This window comes from Lissotriton helveticus, chromosome 8, assembly GCF_964261635.1.
Source record: "Lissotriton helveticus chromosome 8, aLisHel1.1, whole genome shotgun sequence".
NCBI lineage: Eukaryota > Metazoa > Chordata > Amphibia > Caudata > Salamandridae > Lissotriton > Lissotriton helveticus.
In genome coordinates, this window is record NC_136069.1 from 776,353,668 (window position 1) to 776,376,143 (window position 22,476).

The 22,476-nt window shown below is 41.4% G+C and overlaps 1 protein-coding gene across 1 annotated transcript in view; it reads right to left on the reverse strand.

Moving 5' to 3' along the window:
* Positions 1–22,476, reverse strand: part of LOC144773802 (uncharacterized) — a 3,430,469-nt gene that overhangs the window by 462,490 nt on the left and 2,945,503 nt on the right. The window contains exon 14 of the mRNA XM_078658904.1: positions 12,639–12,755. Within this exon, the coding sequence (XP_078515030.1) occupies positions 12,639–12,755 (117 nt within the window). The remainder of the gene's footprint in view (positions 1–12,638; positions 12,756–22,476) is intronic.

The window sequence follows — 22,476 nt, forward strand, 5'->3', positions numbered from 1 at the left end:
TACTCATGCAGTGAGCCAGGCTTTAGGGCACGAGTGCTACAAACTCCTATGGACTATGCATGTAGTAGTCTAACCACCTTCACACTTGTGTTTCAGGCCTACAATTCCCCAGTTAGTATCCATACACTCCAGCAAACATCTTGTGACTGCTCTTGCAATCCCATAGTGACTCTTTCAGTACCTTATACTAATCCATTCACTAAAGTAAAACTCAACCAAATATGAATTAATTCACCCAGTGTCTCTTCTTATAGTACCGTAATCATTCAGTCAGTATGCATGTACTCATGCAGTGAGCCAGGCTTTAGGGCACGGAGTGCTTCAAACTCCTATGGACTATGCATGTAGTAGTCTAACCACCTTCACACTTGTGTTTCAGGCCTACAATTCCCCAGTTAGTATCCATGCACTCCAGCACACACCCTGTGACAGTTCTTGCAATTCCATATTGACTCTTTCAGTACCATGTACTAATCCATTCACTAAAGTAAAACTCAACCAATTATGAATTCACCCAGTGTCACTGAAGTCTAGATATTACACTTGGTACATAATTGCATAGCCTTCTAGCAGCATATATTGCTTTGTTAATGAGTATCCACAAGCATCAGTAAGTTTCTGAAACAGAAAACAATATTTAAAAAAAATTCGGACCACAAAACCTGTTGTGAATGATATAGCTGCATCCTTTCTCAAATACTTCTTCTGCCTCTAAAACATATATTCAACATTTTCCAAACAAAAGTTACACACAAAATGAAGCTATCACAAGAACTCTCAAAGCCTTCTGCACTGTTAATCCTCCTCAATTTTAAACAAACCCTGTTTAAAAAAAAAAAAGCAACCTCACCATATACATGAAATTTTCATCAGCCGTACTGAGCAGAGATCACCATGTAAACATATATGCGATTTCTTAATAGATATACACCTTTAAGCCATCCTTCCAAAAATATATACCTATCTGCACCTTTAGGAAAATCAAAGGTCCCACTGATCCAGCGGTCCCCCAACAACAGACACTCCACTACCATATACTCACCTGGACCCATAAACTCACAAGTGTTTGAAACCACTGGCGTCGGATTAAGTTTTATCAAACTTTCACAAAACTGTTTAGGATTAGTTTACTTAGTACCTCTGCTCATTTCCTTAAGTACCCCTTCACAGTTCAACAAGTTCTTTCCTCTGGTCGATGGACCATTAGTTGAGCTAGTTGATAGTGATAATTAACATAAGCTAACTTTTCTATACTTTAAGAATAATCACCACAGACTCAATACAGTGCAGTCCCCATCATTCATAGGAGAGAAAAATTCAATTAATTAACACAATACATTAATCTCTGACTCAAGCAATCAACTGATGTTTTAAAAGCAGAGGACAGAGAGAAAAGATCAGAACATTTGCATATAACCAAAAATAATAGTTACCAAGGATGGTGTGAAAGACCAACCCCCTGATTTCGGACAGGATAGTTGACCTCTCTAGAATACCGACGGTTGCATCGCACCCCTCTCTGACACTCTCTTCCTCCTCGAGATTCTTACCCGATCTTCTGATCTAACCCAAATAATTTGGATGGAAAGTTCTGCTTCAGGTTCTGCATTCGGCTCCTCATCAGCATCTCTCCCAGCAGCAGCATCTCCTGCAGCAAAGACAGTATCCCAATTCATCTGCACCATCTGTTCTGACTAACTAAAACTATCTTAGTTATACCTTTCGTTCTGAATATTTCACCCACTAAAGTTTCAATATCGTAAAAATCCAAAATCTGATTGGTAAGGAAAGGGGGAAGCTCTGTCACACCATGCGTACATAAACACATCCCCTTAATTTGTATTCATAAATTTTGTTTTCATTCACCTTTGGTTTACTCTTGCAACAATTTTCATAACATTCTGAATAGGATGCTTCTTCGTTGAACTCTTCACTATCTGTTTCCATGTTTGTAACACACGATTTTGGCTTCCTTTCAATAGCTCTGTCATGGCCTTCATGACTCCACTCAGTGGGCATGCGCAGGCATCGCGTCACTTCATTCAGTCTGGTTATGCAAGAGAGGACCAAAGACACACTAATGATAAAGTCAAAAGACAGATGTTACTCCAGTTTATTTATTTATGTCTTTTCCCGCATTAGCATTAGTAAAAAACACTCAATTTAGTTCAAACAAGCAGATGCCATGCACGCTAGTCTTCAAGACTCCATTTTAGTATCTTCTGCTCATGCGCCAGAATTTCCCTCCATGCGTTATCTCGTCATTCTGTGTAGATGCAGTTGATGCATGCGCACAACAGTTTCACAATTTAGAGTGGTATTAGTCCGTCTTCATTGTTATCCACATTAGTACACACATAAGCAAGCCTCACTAACCCGAGTGTTCAATGTGGTGCGTATTTGTTATTCACAAACATGATTAATAACTTGTTAGTGAGTTAAATGAGTGGATTGCTCTGAGCAAGTCTCTTCTCTACGAGTCCTTGCTCTATCACCACCATATATTAGGCTATGTGCAAGAACCATATCTCACCTTCTGAGCATGTGCAAAGTGGTCATATAAGTTAAAAACCACATTGACAAACACTTCCCAATACATACCTAACAATTATTACTTCTTTCTAATTCATATGAAGGCGGACAACATGTTCACATCTTTTATTTGTGACTACACTACTCCTGTTATATATCTTTTCATATCACTGTGATACACTTGTTTGATCAAACTCCCATATACATCTTCATTTCTAATGTAATTTTTATAAAGAATTAAAAAGTTATATACATGCTAGTGAACTCAGGTTGTAGATTATATTGTTGTTTGAGCTCTTTGTGGATAGTTTTGACACTATTAGGTTTTCTACAAACTAAGCACAAGAATGGTACACCACTCTCATACAAAGAAACCATGAAATGGCATCCTCTTTTACTTTGCACTCTGTGATCATGAGAAAGGCAGCAAATAAAATCATGTCTTTCATTTTAGACTACACTATCTCCTCTTGTGAGTGGTTGGTATCTGGCAGCCCTTTCCCTCTCTTTTAAAAATAGATTCCTATCTATGTATATTTGTGATGCATTTGCGATCATCGCTGAGAAATTGTGGAAAAAAACGGAAGTCCAAACCTGTGTCTAGCTTATTTTTTTTTTATTTAAGCACTACGCAACATTTTCTTACATAATCCTGAGGTGTAAATTAAATAATGCCATTATTTAAATTAGGTCGTCACTCATCAACTTAAAAATACAAAATTGTCTCTTTAACACCCTTCTTCCCCAATACACTCTTAGCTCTGTGTACCTAGCAACCCAGTGCAACCTCTAGGTCACAAGTTCATAACACATTCTAGAAGGAACATATTACTTCAAAATAAGATGCAGCAAGTGTGCTTTACTCCACTGATTCAAAAGCATATCAATGTCTGCATTACATTTATTTTCTTAAACGACAGCCAATAATAGGACTTCTTGCTAAAGCATTTAACACACTACCAAATTTTATTCACTTTCATGCTGACAGCAGCCAATGAAATATATCTTTATACAAACACCTCCATTTTAACCACTTTTCATTTGGAAAACTACTTTATTCAGCTCCAGCCTTCTCCTGACTGCTATTGCTCCTTCACTTCAAAATAGAATATAGATTGTGAGCCACAGCTATATCTATTGGGCTAAAGATGTTGCAAAAAAGAGAAGTATTGACAGAGACTTGGTTTTGCCAAATGAGCAGATTACTTGGTTTGGCCAGAGAGGGTTATTTTTTCATCAGTTGCTGGCTTTGGTTAAATCCATTGTTGATTCCCAAGCTCCTCACCTCATGATTGTGCACTGTGGTGGCAATGACCTAGGCCCATTGACTGGTGTAGGACGGGAATTCCTAATGAAAGAAACCTTTACAGAACCAATGTCGCTATTCCCTCGCACTGTCATGGTGTACTCTAATATATGCCTCTTTCTACATTCCTTAGAGACCATCACATGGGCCGTATCTATAACAACCTGTGCTTTGACATGCATGGAATATATAGAAATAATGTAGTGCACTTTACAGATAAAGGCAACACAGTGTTTCTAAGTAACCTGAAACTCTGCATCCGGTCTTATGCGTAGCAGCCTTTTACATAGAACCAACACAACAGGCTCTTGTCAGAGCCACCCTCATACACAAAACATTGGGAAGGATTTTTCTAAAGGTTTTTTTTTGCTTTACTTTTTGGGCATCTGGGCGACGACATCGCGATCCCCACAGACACGTCGTGAAAACGGAAAACAAAAGCAGTCATTCAATAGCCACCAACACATCCAAAAATAATATATACAAAAATCCAATCTGAACATTGCTCTACACGCATTTTCTATTTACATACTTCTGTCAAAGCATGTTTAAACTCATATTTCTGTACTAAGTTTCTTTAAAAACCATCTTTCAGACCTTTTTTAACTTGTTTTGGTTATTCGGGACGTCCCGATGACACTGTTAACCACTACGATCGAAAAGTTCCCATAAAGTGAAAACACATTTATGCACACACATTACAATTACAGTATTCAACACACTGGAGGTTTATTACTGTACACTTTAAACTCATATTTTTCTAGTGTATATCTAGAACAACCATCCCTAAAAAACCTTTTTTCCGTTCCCTAGGTGACTCCGGATATCACAAGGACTTCGGTCATTGCAATCCCTACGGATACCTCGCAAAAGCAGAAAGCATAAGCAGGAATTTAATAGCCACCACCACATTTAAAAATGATAACTATATAATTAATTCTTACCATTACAGTACATAACTCACTATATATTAACTCTATAAAACATTTATCTGAATCTCAATATAATATAATGTGTAATAATGATTCACTCATATATAGTTTTTATATTTTCACCAATATTCGCGACAATGTTGATAGTCACGACATCCCTGTGACGGTACATGGGGTACCCACACTGGCAGTCATGACATCGGCACGAATATCATTCGTGATAAAAAAATACATCTTGGACATTGAACTTGTGTCACTAACATCTCTAGTTCTCAACCATGGGGTCAGAGTATCTCCACCCTGACCCCTTATGTGGGCTTTCATGCAGATTTTCAGTCTGGAAACAGTTCCCAATTCCCGATAGATAAAATGGCAGCTGCAATTTTCTATTTAGGTTGCGTCCAGCTAATCAGAGCATTCCCATTGGTGCGTGAATCTGCAATTCATCGTGAAACCACTAGGAAATATCCACAACCAAAGATATTACTGCAATTTTAAACTTACATTTCTCAAAAACTACTGAATGGATTTACCCCAAATAAATAAAAGGCACTTCCTTGAACCGACTGCCAAATTTGGTGTAAATCCATTCCGCAGCTCGGGCTGTAGAGTTGTCGAAGGTTCCTACAGGAATTACCATTACAAACACATCCTTAATTCATGCCCTACAATTCTCGGTCCCCACTGCAGGGAACACCACCAAACTTTCCTATCAATAGTGCCTACTGTGAACCTTTTTTTGGCAAAATTGTATGCAGATTGGTCAAACGACGTCAGGTCAGGTCAAAAAATGCTTTTCCTTTGGAAACTAGGTCCTAACTTTAACTATCTACTGGCGACCACCAGTAGGTAATGTGTGTATCCATCTAATATTAAAAATATATATATATATATATATATATATTTTATCTACTGGCGGTCGCCAGTAGGTAGCTATAGTTAAAACCTAGTTTCCATAGGAAATCCGCAACATTCTATTGGGAATAACTTTGGTGCTGGTGGACGAATCTTCGCGAATTTCTCCATGAAAATGGCCTGCTCCGCTCCGCTCCTTCCCTGAAAGTTTGGGGGTGATTCGTCAAGTGGGGGCTGAGAAAAAAGGGGGGTCCCAAAACGTGTTTTCCCCATGCAATTTTCCATAGGACCTTTAGCCGGGGCTACAGCCCGAACGGCTGAACGGAATTACACCAAATTAGGCAAAAAGGTAGAGTTCTGTTCGTAGATGCGCCTTTTTGTTGAATGGTGTAAATCCATTCAGTAGTTCCTGAGAAAATCAAAAGTAAAATCATAACTATATATTGGAGGTGTTACGGTAAGCTTACGTAAGCTTACTGTACTCTGTACCTTCCCGAGCAGGAGCTGAATGCTAATTGGCTGTCAACTGTCTGTCAACATTCTAAACCAGAAAGTGTTGGCAGCCATCTTGTGCCTCGGTAGACTGAGGCACAAGAAAGCAGAAAAACAAACGTGTAGAACGCAAAAAGGGGGCAGGGTAGAAACACCCTGACCCCCTAGGCCTGCTCAGGGGGTCCCACAAGGACCCCCAAGGCCCCCCACCCAATATTTGTTTGACAAAAATCACAGGGGTAAGAGTACCGTAGAAGTACGGTAAGCTTACTGTAAGCTTACTGTACTCTGTACCTTCACGAGCACGAGCTGAATGCTAATTGGCTGTCAACTGTCTGTCAACACTCCAAACCAGAAAGTTTTGGCAGCCATCTTGTGCCTCGGTAGACTGAGGCACAAGAAAGCAGAACAACAAACGTGTAGAATGCAAAAAGGGGGCAGGGTAGAAACACCCTGACCCCCTAGGCCTGCTCAGGGGGTCCCACAAGGACCCCCTAGGCCCCCCCCAATTTTTTTTTGACAAAAATCGCGGGGTACGAGTACCGTACGAGTACTGAACGAGTACCGTACGCGTACTTTTCCGAGTACGAGCTGCATGCTCATTGGCTGTGAAGACCGAGGCACAAGAAAGCAGAAAAACAAACGTGTAGAAAAAGGTGGAAGGGTAGAAACAGCTTGACCCCCTAGGCCTGCTCAGGTGGTCCCACAAGGACCCCCAAGGCCCCACATTTTTTTTTAAAAACCCAGTCTGCTTTTTTTTCAAATAACCCCCCAGGGGGACCAAATCCCGGGGGCATAGTGAAATAGAAGTGTGGGGGGGCCCCAATCCCCCCCCCACTGCCCCGGGGACCACCACCCCCCGGGGCAAAGCAACACAGCCCCCTGGCACATACTGTAGGTTCTAGGTGGGCTAGTTGGCCCCCATGGACCCAAAGTATGCAAGGGGAATTGGTTCCCCCTCTGCAAATGCGCCAGGGGGCTGCGTTGCATAGAGTTGTAAAAGGAGGTTGGCCTCATTACACCTCTCTGCAATGCAGCCCCCTGGCGCATACTGGAGGTTCCTGGTGGGATAGTTGGCCCCCATGGACCCCCAGTAGGCAATGGGAATTAGTTCCCCCTCTGCAAACGCGCCCAGAGGCTGCATTGCATAGAGGTGTAAAAAGGGGCGTGGCCTAATTACACCTCTCTGCAATGCAGCCCCCTGGCGCATACTGGAGATTCCTGGTGGGCTAGTTAGCCCCCAGGGACCCCCAGTATGCAAGGGGAATTAGTCCCCCCTCTGCAAACGCGCCCGGGGCTGCGTTGCAGAGAGGTGTAAAAAGGGGCGTGGCCTCATTACACGTCTCTATAACGCAGCCTCCTGGTGCATACTGGAGGTTCCCGGTGGGCTAGTTGGCCCCCCGGAACCCCCAGTATGCAAGGGGACTTAATCTCCCAACTTAGAACACTCTACAGGGCGCCTTAGCACAGTAGTGAAAGTAGGGGGCGGGGCTTGAGGTGATGTGAGTGCAAACATGCCCTGAGGCGTGTTTTAAGTTGGGGAATTAATTCCTGCTCAATCCAGAGGTCCCCTAGGGGCAACTAGTCCAACAGGTATCTCCAGTAAGCGCCACGGAGCTGTGTTGCAGAGTGTTGTAAAAAGGGGGCGTGCCCTTTGAACAACCCTCTGCAACACAGCTGCCTGGCGCATACTGGAGGTACCCAGTGGGCTAGTTGGCTCACAGGGGACCTCAGGATTGAAGAGGAATTAATTCCCCAATCTAGCTCACTACTATTCCTGAAAAGTAAATTTAACTGTACTTACCAGTAACTTGAATTTCCTTCCATAGGATATCATTGCCTGTTATATAACATATATATAAATTAAAAAAATATTAAATAAAAAAAGAATATTACAATTTCAATATTTTTAAAAACATTTTTTTCCAATTTATATTAAAAGTGCGTAATGTAATTTAAAAAATAAAATATCTAACAATAAATAGTTTAAAATAATGTAGTAAATCAGAATAAAAAACATATAACAATTAATACATTTAAAAATTATCATTTACAAAACCTTTGAAATTCACTGAAAAAACCATAGGTTTCAGCCACTTTATAGTTAAAAATTAGCATTTAAAAAACCTTAAAAATTCACTGAAAAAAACCATAGGTTTCAGCAATGTTATAGTTAAAAATTAGCATTTAAAAAACCTTAGAAATTCACTGAAAAAACCATAGGTTTCGCACACGTTATAGTTAGGAATTAACATTTAAAAAACCTTCAAAATTCACTGAAAAAAACCATAGGTTTCACACATGTTATAGTTAGCTGGAAATTTCACTCATACAAAACCATTGAAATTCCCCCGTTATAGTTAATTCAGCTAACTATAACTCGCGCGCGCGCAATGCACTGCTGACGTCACATATTACATCACTCATGACATGGTCAGTGACATCACTCATGACATCACTGATGACATCACAAATGACATCACTGATGACATCACTGATGACATTATCCTTGTGAAAGAGTGGCAGACATCCTCTCAGCGTAATATAACCCTTGATACACACATTCAAAAATAGAAACTACAATTTTCAAAAAAATGGAGACACCAATTCCAGTTAGAACAACCTATTCAGTAATTCCAAAATCTACATACACATCCAGTCATTCACTAACAGTTCTATATAGGCACTCATACATGTACTCACTCATCATATGTACTCATACACCTATACATCTTATTACACACGGACACTCATCTATAGAGTTACTCACACACAAACTCACACATGCAAATAAACTATCAAACATCCATTTACTTGCATATACAGCTATACACCCACCACTACACTTACTTCTACAGAATCGTACACATACTTACTCTCTTAAACAATCTCTTATAGAAACACATACTTATTTATACAGGAACTCTTACAATCTCTCCCTCTCACATATACTCACTTATATACATCAATACTCACAAATACTAGTTTAACACATATGTAGTTACTCATAAAGATACTATTGAGACAGTGATTCTCTCACTAACACACCCAAACACACACTCATCCACCCATACAGTCCTGCACACATGCTGTCTTCAAAACACACACAACCAGTGAGTCACCCATTCATGCATCTATGCGGTAAGTAATACCCCCCACCAAACCATACAGACACTCTAAAAACCAACTAATAACCCATATCGACACTCATTTAGCTAGTCACCAACCCATGCAGCCACTTATACACAAAGTGAGACACTGATACAGATATTTTCATATTTAAACATTACTCGCTAATACATGTATTCACTAAGATACACTTAATAAGTCAGCTATCCTTTATTTGCAGAACATCTAACCAATTGCCTACACGTTTCATAGGAATTTTCCTTAATCATGGCTTGGTGTTTCAGTAGTGGGAAGAAAGCAGCTTCAATCTTTTTCAGGTGTTTCAGGCAATTGGTGAACTTTGTTCATAGGAGATTCCATGACCGCTGCTGCTATTCTTCAAATAAATGATGAAACTAACGCTGCGTGGGTGTCTTCAACTGCAGAGCGCATACATTTGGAATATTTGGTGACTGGCTCGGGTCACGAAGACTACCTCACCGCTGTCAGGCGGATCAGTGTGTTTGAAAGAACAAACACGCTTAACGGAGCAACGTGCCTTGCGGAAATGGCACAAAAGAAGCAGCGGCCCTGGGTTTTTACAGAGAATGAACCCGATGTGAAATTCAAATTGAAGGGAGTAGCAAGCGGCATCCACTATGGATTATTTTTGCCCGGTACTACATGAACCAGAATGCTTTGCAGCTAACACGCCCAGTGGGGCGGTGCCAATACTTACCTGAAACACTTGAAAAAGACTATAGCTGCTTTCTTCCCACTACTGAAACACCAAGCCATGATTAAGGAAAGTTCTTCTGAAACGCGTAGGCAATTGGTGAACTTTGTTTGAAGGAGATTCCATGACCGCTGCTGCTGTTCTGCAAATAAAGGATGAAACTGACGCTGCGTGGGTGTCTTCAATTGCAGAGCGCATACATTTGGAATATTTGGTGACCGGCTCGGGTCACGAAGACTACCACGCCGCTGTCAGGCGGATCCGTGTGTTTGAAAGGACAAACACGCTTAACGGAGCAACGTGCCTTGCGGAAACGGCACAAAAGAAGCAGCGGCCCTGGGTTTTTACGGAGAACGAACCAGATGAGAAATACAAATTGAAGGGAGTAGCAAGCGGCATCCACTATGGATTAATTTTGCCCGGTGCTACATGAACCAGAATGCTTTGCAGCTAACACACCCAGTGGGGCGGTGCCAATACTTATCTGAAACACTTGAAAAAGAATATAGCTGCTTTCTTCCCACTACTGAAACACCAAGCCATGATTAAGGAAAGTTCTTCTGAAACACGTAGGCAATTGGTGAACTTTGTTCAAAGGAGATTCCATGACCGCTGCTGCTGTTCTGCAAATAAAGGATGAAACTAACACAAGTAGGTAGTTATAGTTAGGACTGTGTTTCTATTAAAAAAGCATTTTTCTTTTCCCAATAACTTTGGCGCCGGTTGACGAATCTTCGTGAAATTTTCAAAACTAGTGGGGCGTTCTGGTCAACTCCTATCTTTAGAGTTTCGGGTGATTCTGCAAGCGGGGGGTCAAAAAAAAGGGGGGTCCCAAAACGTGTTTTATCTATGTTAATTCCTATAGGAAACTTTAGACACGGCTACAGCCCGAACTCCTGAACAGAATTACACCAAAGTAGGCAAAAAGTTAACCCTTGTTTTAGAAAGAACTCCTATTGTTAAATGGTGTAAATCCGTTCACTAGTTCCTGAGAAATTAAAAAAAGTTTGAATAATGCATCTCCCATAGGAAACTCTAGACACGGCCAAGGCGTAGACTAATTATTTATAGTCTTACGTTGATGTTGTTTACGTTGGACTAGCCCACTCCGCTTCTATGTCAAAGGAGGGGGGTGAACACAGCTACATGACCGAAATATTCCCTAGTGTCTGAGATAATATGGTTGCGTCCACTATTCAGTACACTACACGTATCAATGGTATATGTACACACTGAGAAGTTTTTGATTTCAATAATGAATTGTGTATAGTATTTCACCGGTAGTCTCAGCGTTGTGTACATTATTGTTGATGTTCGAGTTCTTTCCCTTATACATACTTGGTTGCCACATCTCTGTAGATTGAGCTAGTGTACTGTTGAGGAGATATATTATTTTGGAACGGTCCAAAGTACTGTTTTGCGCTGCCTCTGAGGTAGTGGGAAGGAGAGGTCCATGGGGGTGGTTGTAGTCGTAGTGGCGCTGAGTATTGTGATTTTGTTGGGTGTTGGAAGTGTATAATTACAATCTCTAACACATATTGCTCTTTAAACATGGGTGTGAGTTTGATGTAATTCACGTAGTACATGTTTGACGTTCATACAATAGTTAAATGTTGATATTAATTTGTTAGTGGTAAGTGGAAGTATTGCCTGATTTTTTACGTAACATTGCAGATTTGGTTTCTGGTTGAAAATATGGCGAAATGGACAACATAATAAGTAGAAATTGTCATTTAAAAAACCTTTGAAATTCACTGAAAATACCATAGGTTTCAAGCAGGTTATAGTTAGGAATTATCGTTTAAAAAATCTATGAAATTCACTGAAAAAAACGATAGGTTTCAGGCAGGTTATAGTTAGGAATTAGCATTTAAAAAACCTTAGAAATTCACTGAAAAACCATAGGTTTCATGAATGTTATTGTTAGCTGGACATTTCACTCATACAAAACCATTGAAATTCCTCTGTTATAGTTAGTTGTAGTAACTGTAACTCTCGTGCCCGCAATCCACTGGTGATGATGTCACATATTACATCATTCATGACATGGTCAGTGACATCACTGATGATATCACTGATGACATCTCAAATGACATCACTTTTTCAGTGAAAAAAAAAAATATATATATATATATTCATAAACTTAAATTGAAAAACATTTTGCTCATGTCCTGTAAGTCAGACAGTGTCACCATGTGGTGGACTGTCCTTAAGAATTGTTGGTATTAAGAATTAAGTGCTGATGCTGGACACTGGCAAAAGCTGACACAAATTAAACACAGGAATAAAGAATACCTGCTAATCAGTGATGCATACTCCAGGAACCCTACTGCTTTTTAGATAGAATTACATAGTTTAAAGTGACTTTTGATATTGCTTGGGTCAGTAACAACATATAGATCAGCTTATGAGTTACTGTACCTCTGAGTAGCACACCTGTGTGCTGCCCAGCTTATTAAATTACAAGATTTTGCTTGCTTGAAAAATATACATATAAAAACATTGAAATTATACAACACTAACAATATTAGTCGTATTTCATTGAACATAAGTAGCTCTCAGTACAGAAAAGGTTGGAGACCCCTGATATAGATGATTATTAATTACTATTACACAGCCTCAGGCTATGTTTATAATGTTAAATTTCCAAAGGTGAATATTAAAAGCAAATGCAAACCTTGTGGCTCTTGAGGCTGCTCTGTCCCAGAGATCTCAACATCAGGTGTTTCATTCCATTGCAGAGGGGAATCAATATTTTCAACATATTTTGACTCTTTTGGTCCTCTTGGTGGTCCTAAAATGTAATTTTATACATAGTCCACAAAATTAAAATGTAAAGCTACACCATAAACAATGCAACAGAGACAATTATTTTTTAGAGAAATATCAGTACATTCAGTAGCTCCTTAGAGATGAGTATTATATATACAGTTGTGATCTGTAGAAGAACAAATATGTTTCCTCATGCTAGACAAGGTAATTACACACTCTTCAGGCCTATGGTCCAATACATTTGTGCTTTTCATAAAATGCCTGCAACAATAGGCTCAACACATAACTGGAAATTCCATGTCTTTACTGTAGGAAAGAGGCATTTTTGTATAGCCACCCTCATACTTTTTTCTCCCATGCTGATGGTTTAGAATCTAATTGTCTACTGAAGGTTGCTAACCTGGCCTCAGTGCCAGTGCTCTCGCCCTAAAATGAGATGCATGTGAATTAGCAACCTCAATTGGCAAGGACTTTAACCACCTTACAAGTCTCTGGATTGTGGTATCTGTGGTACCCAGGGCATGGGAGTTAAAGGGGTCACCAGGGCCTGCAGCAATGACTGTGGCCACTCTGAGTGACCCAAGTATAGAGATGACAGCAGGCATGCCACTGTAGATTGCAGGAGCAGTGCAAACTGTTCAAACTCTACTTTTTCCTCACCATGAGTGTCAGGGTCAGAGCACTATTTTGAATATATGCCATTCACCCCTAGAGTAGGCCTCCCGAGCCCTGGAGGAAAGGTGCATTATATTAAAAGTATTCACTCAAATTTGAACGATGTTGGGTCATCTACCTAGGTGCACCTAAGAGCAATTCTGTAGTTTGTACATTTACGCTCAACCACCCTCAGAGGCACCGCCCCACCTCCGTATACCATGGAAATAAATCAACTAAGGAAGGAGCGTACTTATTACACAACATATAATACAATAACATAAATTCTCAATAATAATTTTCCAAAAGATTCTTCTGTACTGAATATTCTGTTTTATTTTTTCTGTTATGTATCAATGGTCACAGTATAATCAACAGCCGACGCGTTTCGTCCCCTTCTGGGACGTCCTCAGGGCGGTGAAAAAGAATACAAACAATAATCACTAATATATTCATTGCTAGACACAATGCTGCACAGTCTAATACAAACGAAAATCACTGGTATACCCTTCCTTCTTGTGTCCCCTTGTACCACAAGCATCTATACACATAATTTGTTATATCACTACAACAATATCTTTACATTGTATCTTGAAACAACAGATCTTCCGCTGCCTATTGAACATTCTAAAACCCACTGTTGGGCACCAATGAACTTCAACCATCACCATGGAGGATCACATTAACTTAACCATTTGTTGTCAAATATATACAGTTTCAATATACTTCTATCTTCACTGTTAATATATCCATAATGTCGAAAATCCCACTCATAGGGTGAATTATTTACTCAAAAGCTCAATACATTCAAACTTATGGATGGAAGGCCCTCCTGCAACTTCCCACCCTTTAATCCACAATCCATAGAATCCCTCCTTATTGCTGATTACTTTGCGCCTAGAATTGAACGTAGAAGAAGATTAGGTAGACTTCGTGATAAAGGGATAACACGAACATAACGATATAGGTAACTACATTTAGAATGATTAATAGCAATAAGGAGGGATTCTATGGATAGGAGAATACAGGGGGCGAAGCGATAATGGTGTGGTGTATTTATAAATGGAATGGAATGCTTCAGCCAATGAGTGAATATTCATCAAGTATTGAATAATGGAATTGGTACATCATCTGGCACCTAGAAAAATGTAGATTGTGGATTAAAGGGGGGGAAGTTGCAGGAGGGACTCCCATCAATAAGTTTGGATGCATTGAGCTTTTGAGTAAATATTTCACCCTATGAGTGGGATTTTCGACATTATGGATATATTAATAGTGAAGATAGAAATATATTGAAACTGTATATATTGTCACTGTTTAGATCCAACAGTAAGAATTTTGGGTCACCTTCTGAATATCCACAGATGGAAAGGAATTTTTATCCTATATGCTCAATTAAATGTCTGTTGCTAAAGGTGAGCAATTGTATCTTTATCAAGCAATGTTTTTCTGACAACAAATGGTTACATTAATGTGATCCTCCATGGTGATGGTTGAAGTTCATTGGTTCCCAACAGTGGGTTTTAGAATGTTCAATAGGCAGCGGAAGATCTGTTTATTCAAGATGCAATGATATTGTTGTAGTGCTATGACAAATTATGTATATAGATGCTTGTGGTAGAAGGGGACACAAGAAGGTAGGGTATACCAGTGATTTTCATTTTTATTAGATTGTGCAGCATTGTGTCTAGCAATGAATGTATTAGTAATTATTGTTTGTATTCTTTTTCACAGCCCTGAGGACGTCCCAGAAGGGGACGAAACGCGTCGGCTGTTGATTATACTGTGACCATTGATACATAACAGAAAAAATAAAACTGAATATTCAGCACAGAAGAATCTTTTGGAAAATTATTATTGAGAATTTATGTTACTGTATTATATGTTGTGTAATAAGTACGCTCCTTCCTTAGTTGATTTATTATAATAAAAGTGTCGACATATGAGCGCAAACTTGTCTGTCTCCATAGTAGCCTCTTTTCCATTACGGGCTACTATAAATGTTAATAGGCCCATAGAAAAGCATGTTTATTTATTTATGTATTTATTTATTCAGTTTGTAACGCGCGACAGCTACCCAAAAAGGGTTTCCCGGCGCTAAAATGAAAGCTAACCTAGCGTAGGGTAAAAGGAGAGATTACTGGTTAAATAACCAGGTCTTAACTGCCCTTCGGAAGCGGTTAAGACAGCGTTCTGCACGAATGACCAGAGGGAGGGAGTTCCAGAGTCTAGGACCCATAGAGGCAAAGGACCTCCCGCCCATCCTGACAAATTTAACCTTGGGCACACAAAAAAGTTCTTGGGTGTATGATCTCAATGTGCGGGCAGGGGAATATGTTGACACCATGTCTTGAAGATATCTTGGTGGCGTGCCAGCTTTTATTTTATGCATGTAACATAAAGCTTTAAACTTCACACGATTCTCCACTCGGAGCCAGTGGAGTTCCCTAAGATGTCGTGACATGGGTTCATCCTCTTGCAGCCACAGAGTAGGCGCGCCGCAGCATTTTGGACCATTTGAAGGCGGCGGATAACCGCCTTAGTGACTCCCAGATAGAGCACATTACCATAGTCCAACCGGGAGGTCACCAAGGCGTTGACTACGGACCTCTGAGTTTCCGGTGGCAGCATCCACAGTATCTTACGCAACCAGCGCAAGATTGAAAAGCAGGTAGCCGCTACTTTCGTTACTTGCGTCTGCATTGTTAGGCCCTGATCTATGATGACCCCCAGGTTGCGAACGTGCGTTGATGCTGGGGGGATAGGCCCCAATTCCGCCGGCCAATGTTTGATGCCCCACAGTTCGGGCTTACCTCCAAGAATAGGAATCTCTGTTTTTTCCCCATTGAGCTTCAACAGATTTTGACTCATCCAGGAGGCTATTTCTCTAAGCCCAGCTTGAAGAGGAGAGGTGGGGGACCTATCTGATTGTGTGAGGGAAAAGACTATCTGTGAGTCGTCCGCATAGGAAAATAACGTGAGGCCAGCACGTTTTGCAATAAGGGCTAATGGGATGACATACAGATTAAAAAGAAGGGGGCTGAGGATGGAGCCCTGGGGGATTCCAAATGGAGAGGCATGGACCTTAGATGTCGAGGAGTGAGAGAAGACTTGGAAAGACCTGTCCGACAAAAAAGATTCAATCCATTTCAGAGCCTTTCCGCCGATGCCTAAAGAACTCAGTGCTCTAAGTAAGATGGTATGGGAGATGGTATCGAAGGCCGCACTGAGATCTAATAGAATCAGTGCGGCTGTGTCCCCTCTGTCAAGCATCAAGCGGAGATTCTCAATGACACCTAACAGAGTCGTCTCTGTCGAGAAACCAGGGCGAAACCCTGATTGCGAGTCATGCAGCAGATTGTTATCCGCAACGAACCTTGCCATATGTTGATAAATGTGCCGCTCCAAGATTTTGGAAAAGATAGGGAGTAAGGAAATCGGCCTAAAGTTGGCAGGGATTTTAGGGTCTGCCATAGGTTTCTTTAGTAAGGGAGAAACCATGGCGTTCTACCAACATGTCGGAACGCTGGCCTGATGTATTGAGGCATTAAGCGTGGAGCAAATCCTGTCGAGCTGAGGCTCTTCCAACAGTCTGAGCACGGGGACTGGTAGAGGGTCATTTGGGGAGCCAGATTTAATTTTAGCCGGATGTGACGATAATGAAGATGGATTGATGGATTGAGATCCGGCCATTCCTCCAATGGTGTATATGGGACCTGCAACGAGCTCCTGGGGCTCTCGCTGGTGTCAATAAGAGGGAGCCTTTTGTCTTCACGCTGTTCAGCTATATTTAGATAGATTTCCTCAATCTTTTTTGTAAAGTATTGAGCCAGCTTCTCACACTGGGATCTATCCAGGGGTGGAGGCCCAGCTACTGTGTTGGATCCTGTCAAGTCCTTGACTAACCCAAAGAGCACTTTTGATTTATTTGTTGTGTCGTTTATTGTTTTAGCGACGTAGATGGTTCTTGCCTGGCGGCAAGCTTTGTGATAGTGCTTCAATTCTTTTTTATAAGCCAAATCATCAATAGTAGAGTAATCCTTTCGCCATGCTCTCTCCAGATTTTTACAAAGTGACTTTTGAGTCTTTAATTGGTCATTATACCATGGGGCTGGATGTTTGTGGATAATTGGTTTATGGCTGGACGTAGGCAGACAGCTGTTAATGGCTTCAGTGAGCCAGGTGTTAGTATTGGCAGCTACTATATCTACGCTGTCCCTAAAGGTATCATCTTTAGGCAGATGAGAGTAAAGATGTTGTTTAAAAGCTTCTGCATCAAGCTTTTTCCAATTTCGCATCAAGGTAGAAGAAGAAGGTTTCGGTTGAGCCTGGAGATCCCTTATAGAGATATCAAACCAGGTCAAGTAATGATCTGAGCAGTGAATGGGAAGTGCTGGGTAGCATTGTATATTATTCAAGTTGTAAAAAATAGGGTCCAACTAATGGCCCCCAATATGTGTAGGGCCCTGGTTATGTATAACCATATTAAGAGTTTCCAGGTCCGACAATAGATTGGTACTGACACTGCATGTGGGGTCTTCTAAATGGATGTTAAGATCACCCAGGATCATAAAATTATTAGAGAGTAGTGATGTGGCGGCAACCAAATCTGATAATTGTGGGGCCCATGCATTTGCTGACCCGGGGAGGGCGATAGATTAATAGGCCTGAAAGAGTAAATTTGGAGTGGAGCTCGAGCTTGAAGTGGAATGCCTCGCAATCATTGAGTTTTACAGGTTCAGTCAGGCATTGTACACAGCTCTTAGTGATAATTGCAATACCTCCTCCCTTTCCACTAGCTCTATCATGCCTGAAGATGACATAGTTTGATGGCAAGGCTTCGGCGAGATCAGGCCCAGAACTATCGTGCAGCCATGTTTCCGTAAGAAATATTGCATCCGGAGAATGGTCAATGAGGAGATCAAAGATCTCACGCCTATGCTTGGCTAGAGATCTACAGTTCAGGCTGCACTGTCCCACTGAAAAGTGTCACGTTTTGTATCAAACAACTTGTCTGATGTAAACTGACATGTTTTCCATGTCAGATTTGTTGTGGCATGCTCCCAAGTGGCTAACTTAGAGGTTGCCCACCTGGTTGCCCCAGGTTTTCCTGTGCTGTGCTGACAGCCTGCCACCAATCTGACCCTCTGCCAGTAGGTGTGAACACTCCCAGGAATCAGAAACAAAGGCCTGCCTGGGCGGGAGGAAGCACCTCCCTCCCTAACACGAAGGCTAGTGGTGGCACATAAACACGGTGAGCTTCAAAGCACCCACCACCTCTGATATGCAACCAGGCTTGATTCCAAAGGGGGAAAACTCATCCTCCTGCCCAAGGCACATTTTCAACCCAGGCAGGTGGGAAGATTAGGTAGTCAGAAGGCTAGACACATCGTTAGGGTGGTCCACCTGGTCTGTACAGCCAAAGAAGGGTTCTGCCATTTTTAAAAGTGGCAGAATAGAGGTTTTTGGATAGAAGTGCCACACTCTACAGGAAGTGGTTACCTCAGGATGGATTAGGTGTTGGGTCTAGTAGCCCGTTAGCTAGCAGCCTCCACACCCCTAATGCCCCTAAACAAAGGATTTAAGGGGCTTTCCTGGCAACAGAACCACAGATCTGATCGCCTTGAAACAAAGAGCAAAGAAGAGACCCACGTCTGCGACTTCAGGACTTGCACAAAGCAAAGGAGTGATAAACTGCACCGGTAGCAACCACCTGGCAACTGCATAACAGTGACTCGTCATGGACCATGAACAGTTCCAAAGAAAAGAGGAACCCCTCTACAATCCTAAGGCAACACCAGAACTCCTTTGGCTAAGAGGTACTAGTCCACTGCATCCCGCAAGAAGAGCATGCTTCTGGAATAAAAGAATCATTGGTCATCACTGATGGATCGCTCAAAAGTAAATGGTCCACTGCATTGTGGAAAGCATAGCCCTGACCACCAGAATTTTCCAGTGGCTACTGTTTTCCCCCAGACTCCAGGACATAAACATAACCAAAGTCTGAGTTTACTCCTACCAAGGCTTGTTGATGGCCAGTCTGGCTACCACTACCTTTGCTCAATGCTGTGCCTCAAGGGAACTCCACAGCAAATTCGACCCAACACCCTAGTTGTCCTGTTGTTGAGATTTTGCACCCATTTCCTCACCAGGATTATCCAAGCAGCCAAACCAGCACATGCAGCTCCAGAATTCAGCACCGGGGATAGCCAGGACAACTCTGCACTATGAGCCAGGTAAAATTCAACGGACTCTCGGTCCTTGGACCTGCATCACCTTACCACCAGTGGTTTCCACAGAAATCGACCTGCAAGTGACCTAGTGTCACTAGTGTAATTTTCCATTGATTGCAAATTAATCATTTTGCAAGAGTGAGGGGCATATTATCAAGGGGGTTTATCTCCGCTTTTTTGGCTTTAAAAGCCAAGAAAGCGGAGATAAAATTATCTCCCTATTACCTAGCTGTCGCTAACACCAGTTAGCGACAGCTAGTAGGAGATAGCGACCATCTTGGGCCCCACTTTGCATGTCAGTGATATTTATCACTAATGACATGCAAAGTGGGCGTGCCAAGATGTTAGCGACTGGAAACAGTCGGTAACATCGCTATCTCCTATTACCAACTTTTGGAGATATTCGCGCTAAGCGCGAATATCTCCAAAAACTAACACCTGCCCTGAGCAGTTCTTAGCCATGTTATCCAATGGGAGGTGGATAACATGGCTAAGAGCATTAGCTCGGTAATGCATGAATATCGCTGACTTTTCAGCGATATTCATGGATTGCGGCCGTTTTTTATCGCATTTGCGATAAACCTTGATAATAGCAAGGTTTATCTGCGATAATTTCTGACGATGCTTAGCGTTAAAAAATGTGTTGCTAAGCATCGTTAGCGATAAATATCGCTTAACGTTGGTAATATGCCCCTGAATTCCCCTACCCCCGGTTATACTCACCTGATTGTTTTTGTTTTCGTGTCTAAAATTATATAAAAATCTGCTTGTTTTTTTATAAATTGATGTCAGATTTCTTCAGAGTTTTGTTCGTTACTTATCGTCCATCCATGTTGGTACTCTGAAATGCTTAACACATGTTCCTCTAGTAAAGCTTTACTGCTCTGTGTCACACTACTAGGACTGAGCTAGGGATTTATTATTGTAAATCCAAAGGACCATTGTGGGGCATTCTTAGATCATTACACAGTGAAGCCTAACCAGCCTCACTGCATAATAGCCGAGTTTCCTAAATTTATGGAATTAAAAGGACAGTTTTTATTGAAATGGATTAAACAGAAAGAATTCTATCATCCTTGGTGTTTTTCTTGTATCACTTGCATACTTCTTTATACCCCTGAATAGGCCAGAAAGTGCTATAATTTGTACTAGGTTTTGGCATCTTTTCGAAGTGCATGGTTAATTGCATTTTGTAAGCCATGGCAGGCCTAGGCAGGGAACTTGAAAAATGTTGCTGCCACCAAATGAGAAATCTCCAGTGACATAATTGTATTTCTTTTTCGGAAACAACCCCCCTAGGTTTGGGGATTTTTTTCTGAAAAAGAATACTGATTGGGTCACAAAAACGTGGAGGCCTGATAGGCATACAGTTTTGCTGAAAGTGAAACCGTCTCACGGGCAAAGGCACCTTTGGCAAAGAGATCTCATCCACGCAGGCTTTCATTTCTAAAGAGGCAGGTGTTCCTCTGCTCGGGGTAAAGGCCATCGGTAAAGAAGCAGGCTGCCAGGCCCAGCATCGGGCTTTAATTGAGCCCCTTTTTTTTTATCATAGATGCTCGTTATGGATTAACTGTATTTGAGTTTCTACAGCCACATCACCCTTCAAAACTTTCAGATGCAACTGACAATACTTGTTACAAAGACTGCATTGTAGTTCCGGAATTCACTAGTTCATTAGCCCACAGCACTCTTGCCTGAGGAGTTAACTGCCAGATTTGTTTCCAAATGACACCACAAAATATACTACATGTCTATCATATTATTAAAGGTAGGAAACACATTCCTGGCAATTGTTTTGGCTACCATTCTTAAAATGAAAATGTTATATTTAAAGACTATTCTGTAAAAATTGTAAAAAGTGTAAGGTGGATATTTTCAGTGGAAAAACACCGACGGTTGATATTTGTATTCTATTACATATTAGGTAACATAATGAAATTGTGCATTTGTTAGTCATAACACGTGATGCACAGAATGTCTTTGACAGAAATGGATACCCTTGTTACAGGGAGTGCAGAGACTAATTACTATGTATAATTACCCCCACGCTACTATCAGTAGCATGGTGTTCTTCCATCTGGATTTACCAGGTGTGGGTACATTAGACCGGCTGGGAAAATCACTTTGGCAAAGGACTTTATCGCAGCCTGGTCCCATTACCAAGCCCACACCTAATCTTCAGCTAAGACTTGGGGGAACAGGTAATGTTTTCAACTGCCAAGCAACATTCTCCCTTTTCTTCTTCCGTACCCTCCTCGCCAGTTCACTCCCTCCTTTACCCCCCACACAGATGTTCTTCAGACAGTTAGCGGGATGTTAACAAAGAAATTGGCGTAGCGCCACAAATTATTTTGCTGTACTGCTCTATGCCAGTTCAAAAGGGCAGGAATGCACTGTATTTACATTGCAGGTGCATTCTTGTCCGATCAGCCAGAGCACAATTAACAACTGTGCTCCAGTGCAGGCACCTTTGCACCATGTTACAAGAGTGTTTGTGTAGTTGGCATGATTGTTGTTGAGCAGGAAGAGACACCTTCATGAACAAAATCAATCACAGGAGGCGTTTTCCTTTTTCCATGTGTGCAGCAGAATGCAGCACATGTGGAAAGAGGAAAAAACGAGGAGATATGTAAAGATTTCTCCTCATTACGCCTGCTCTAGGGAGGCACAAGGTTTTGACGCTGATATTGTAAATTTGGAGCAGCATCAAAGTCCATTGGTGTTGCGTTTGAACACCCACAGAAACACCCATGGAATGCATCTTTGGCACAGAGTAAGGCAAAGCAGCGACTTCATATCTACAAAGCCATGAAATGCCATGCAGGGTGGCTTTGTAGATATGGCTAATCCCTGTGC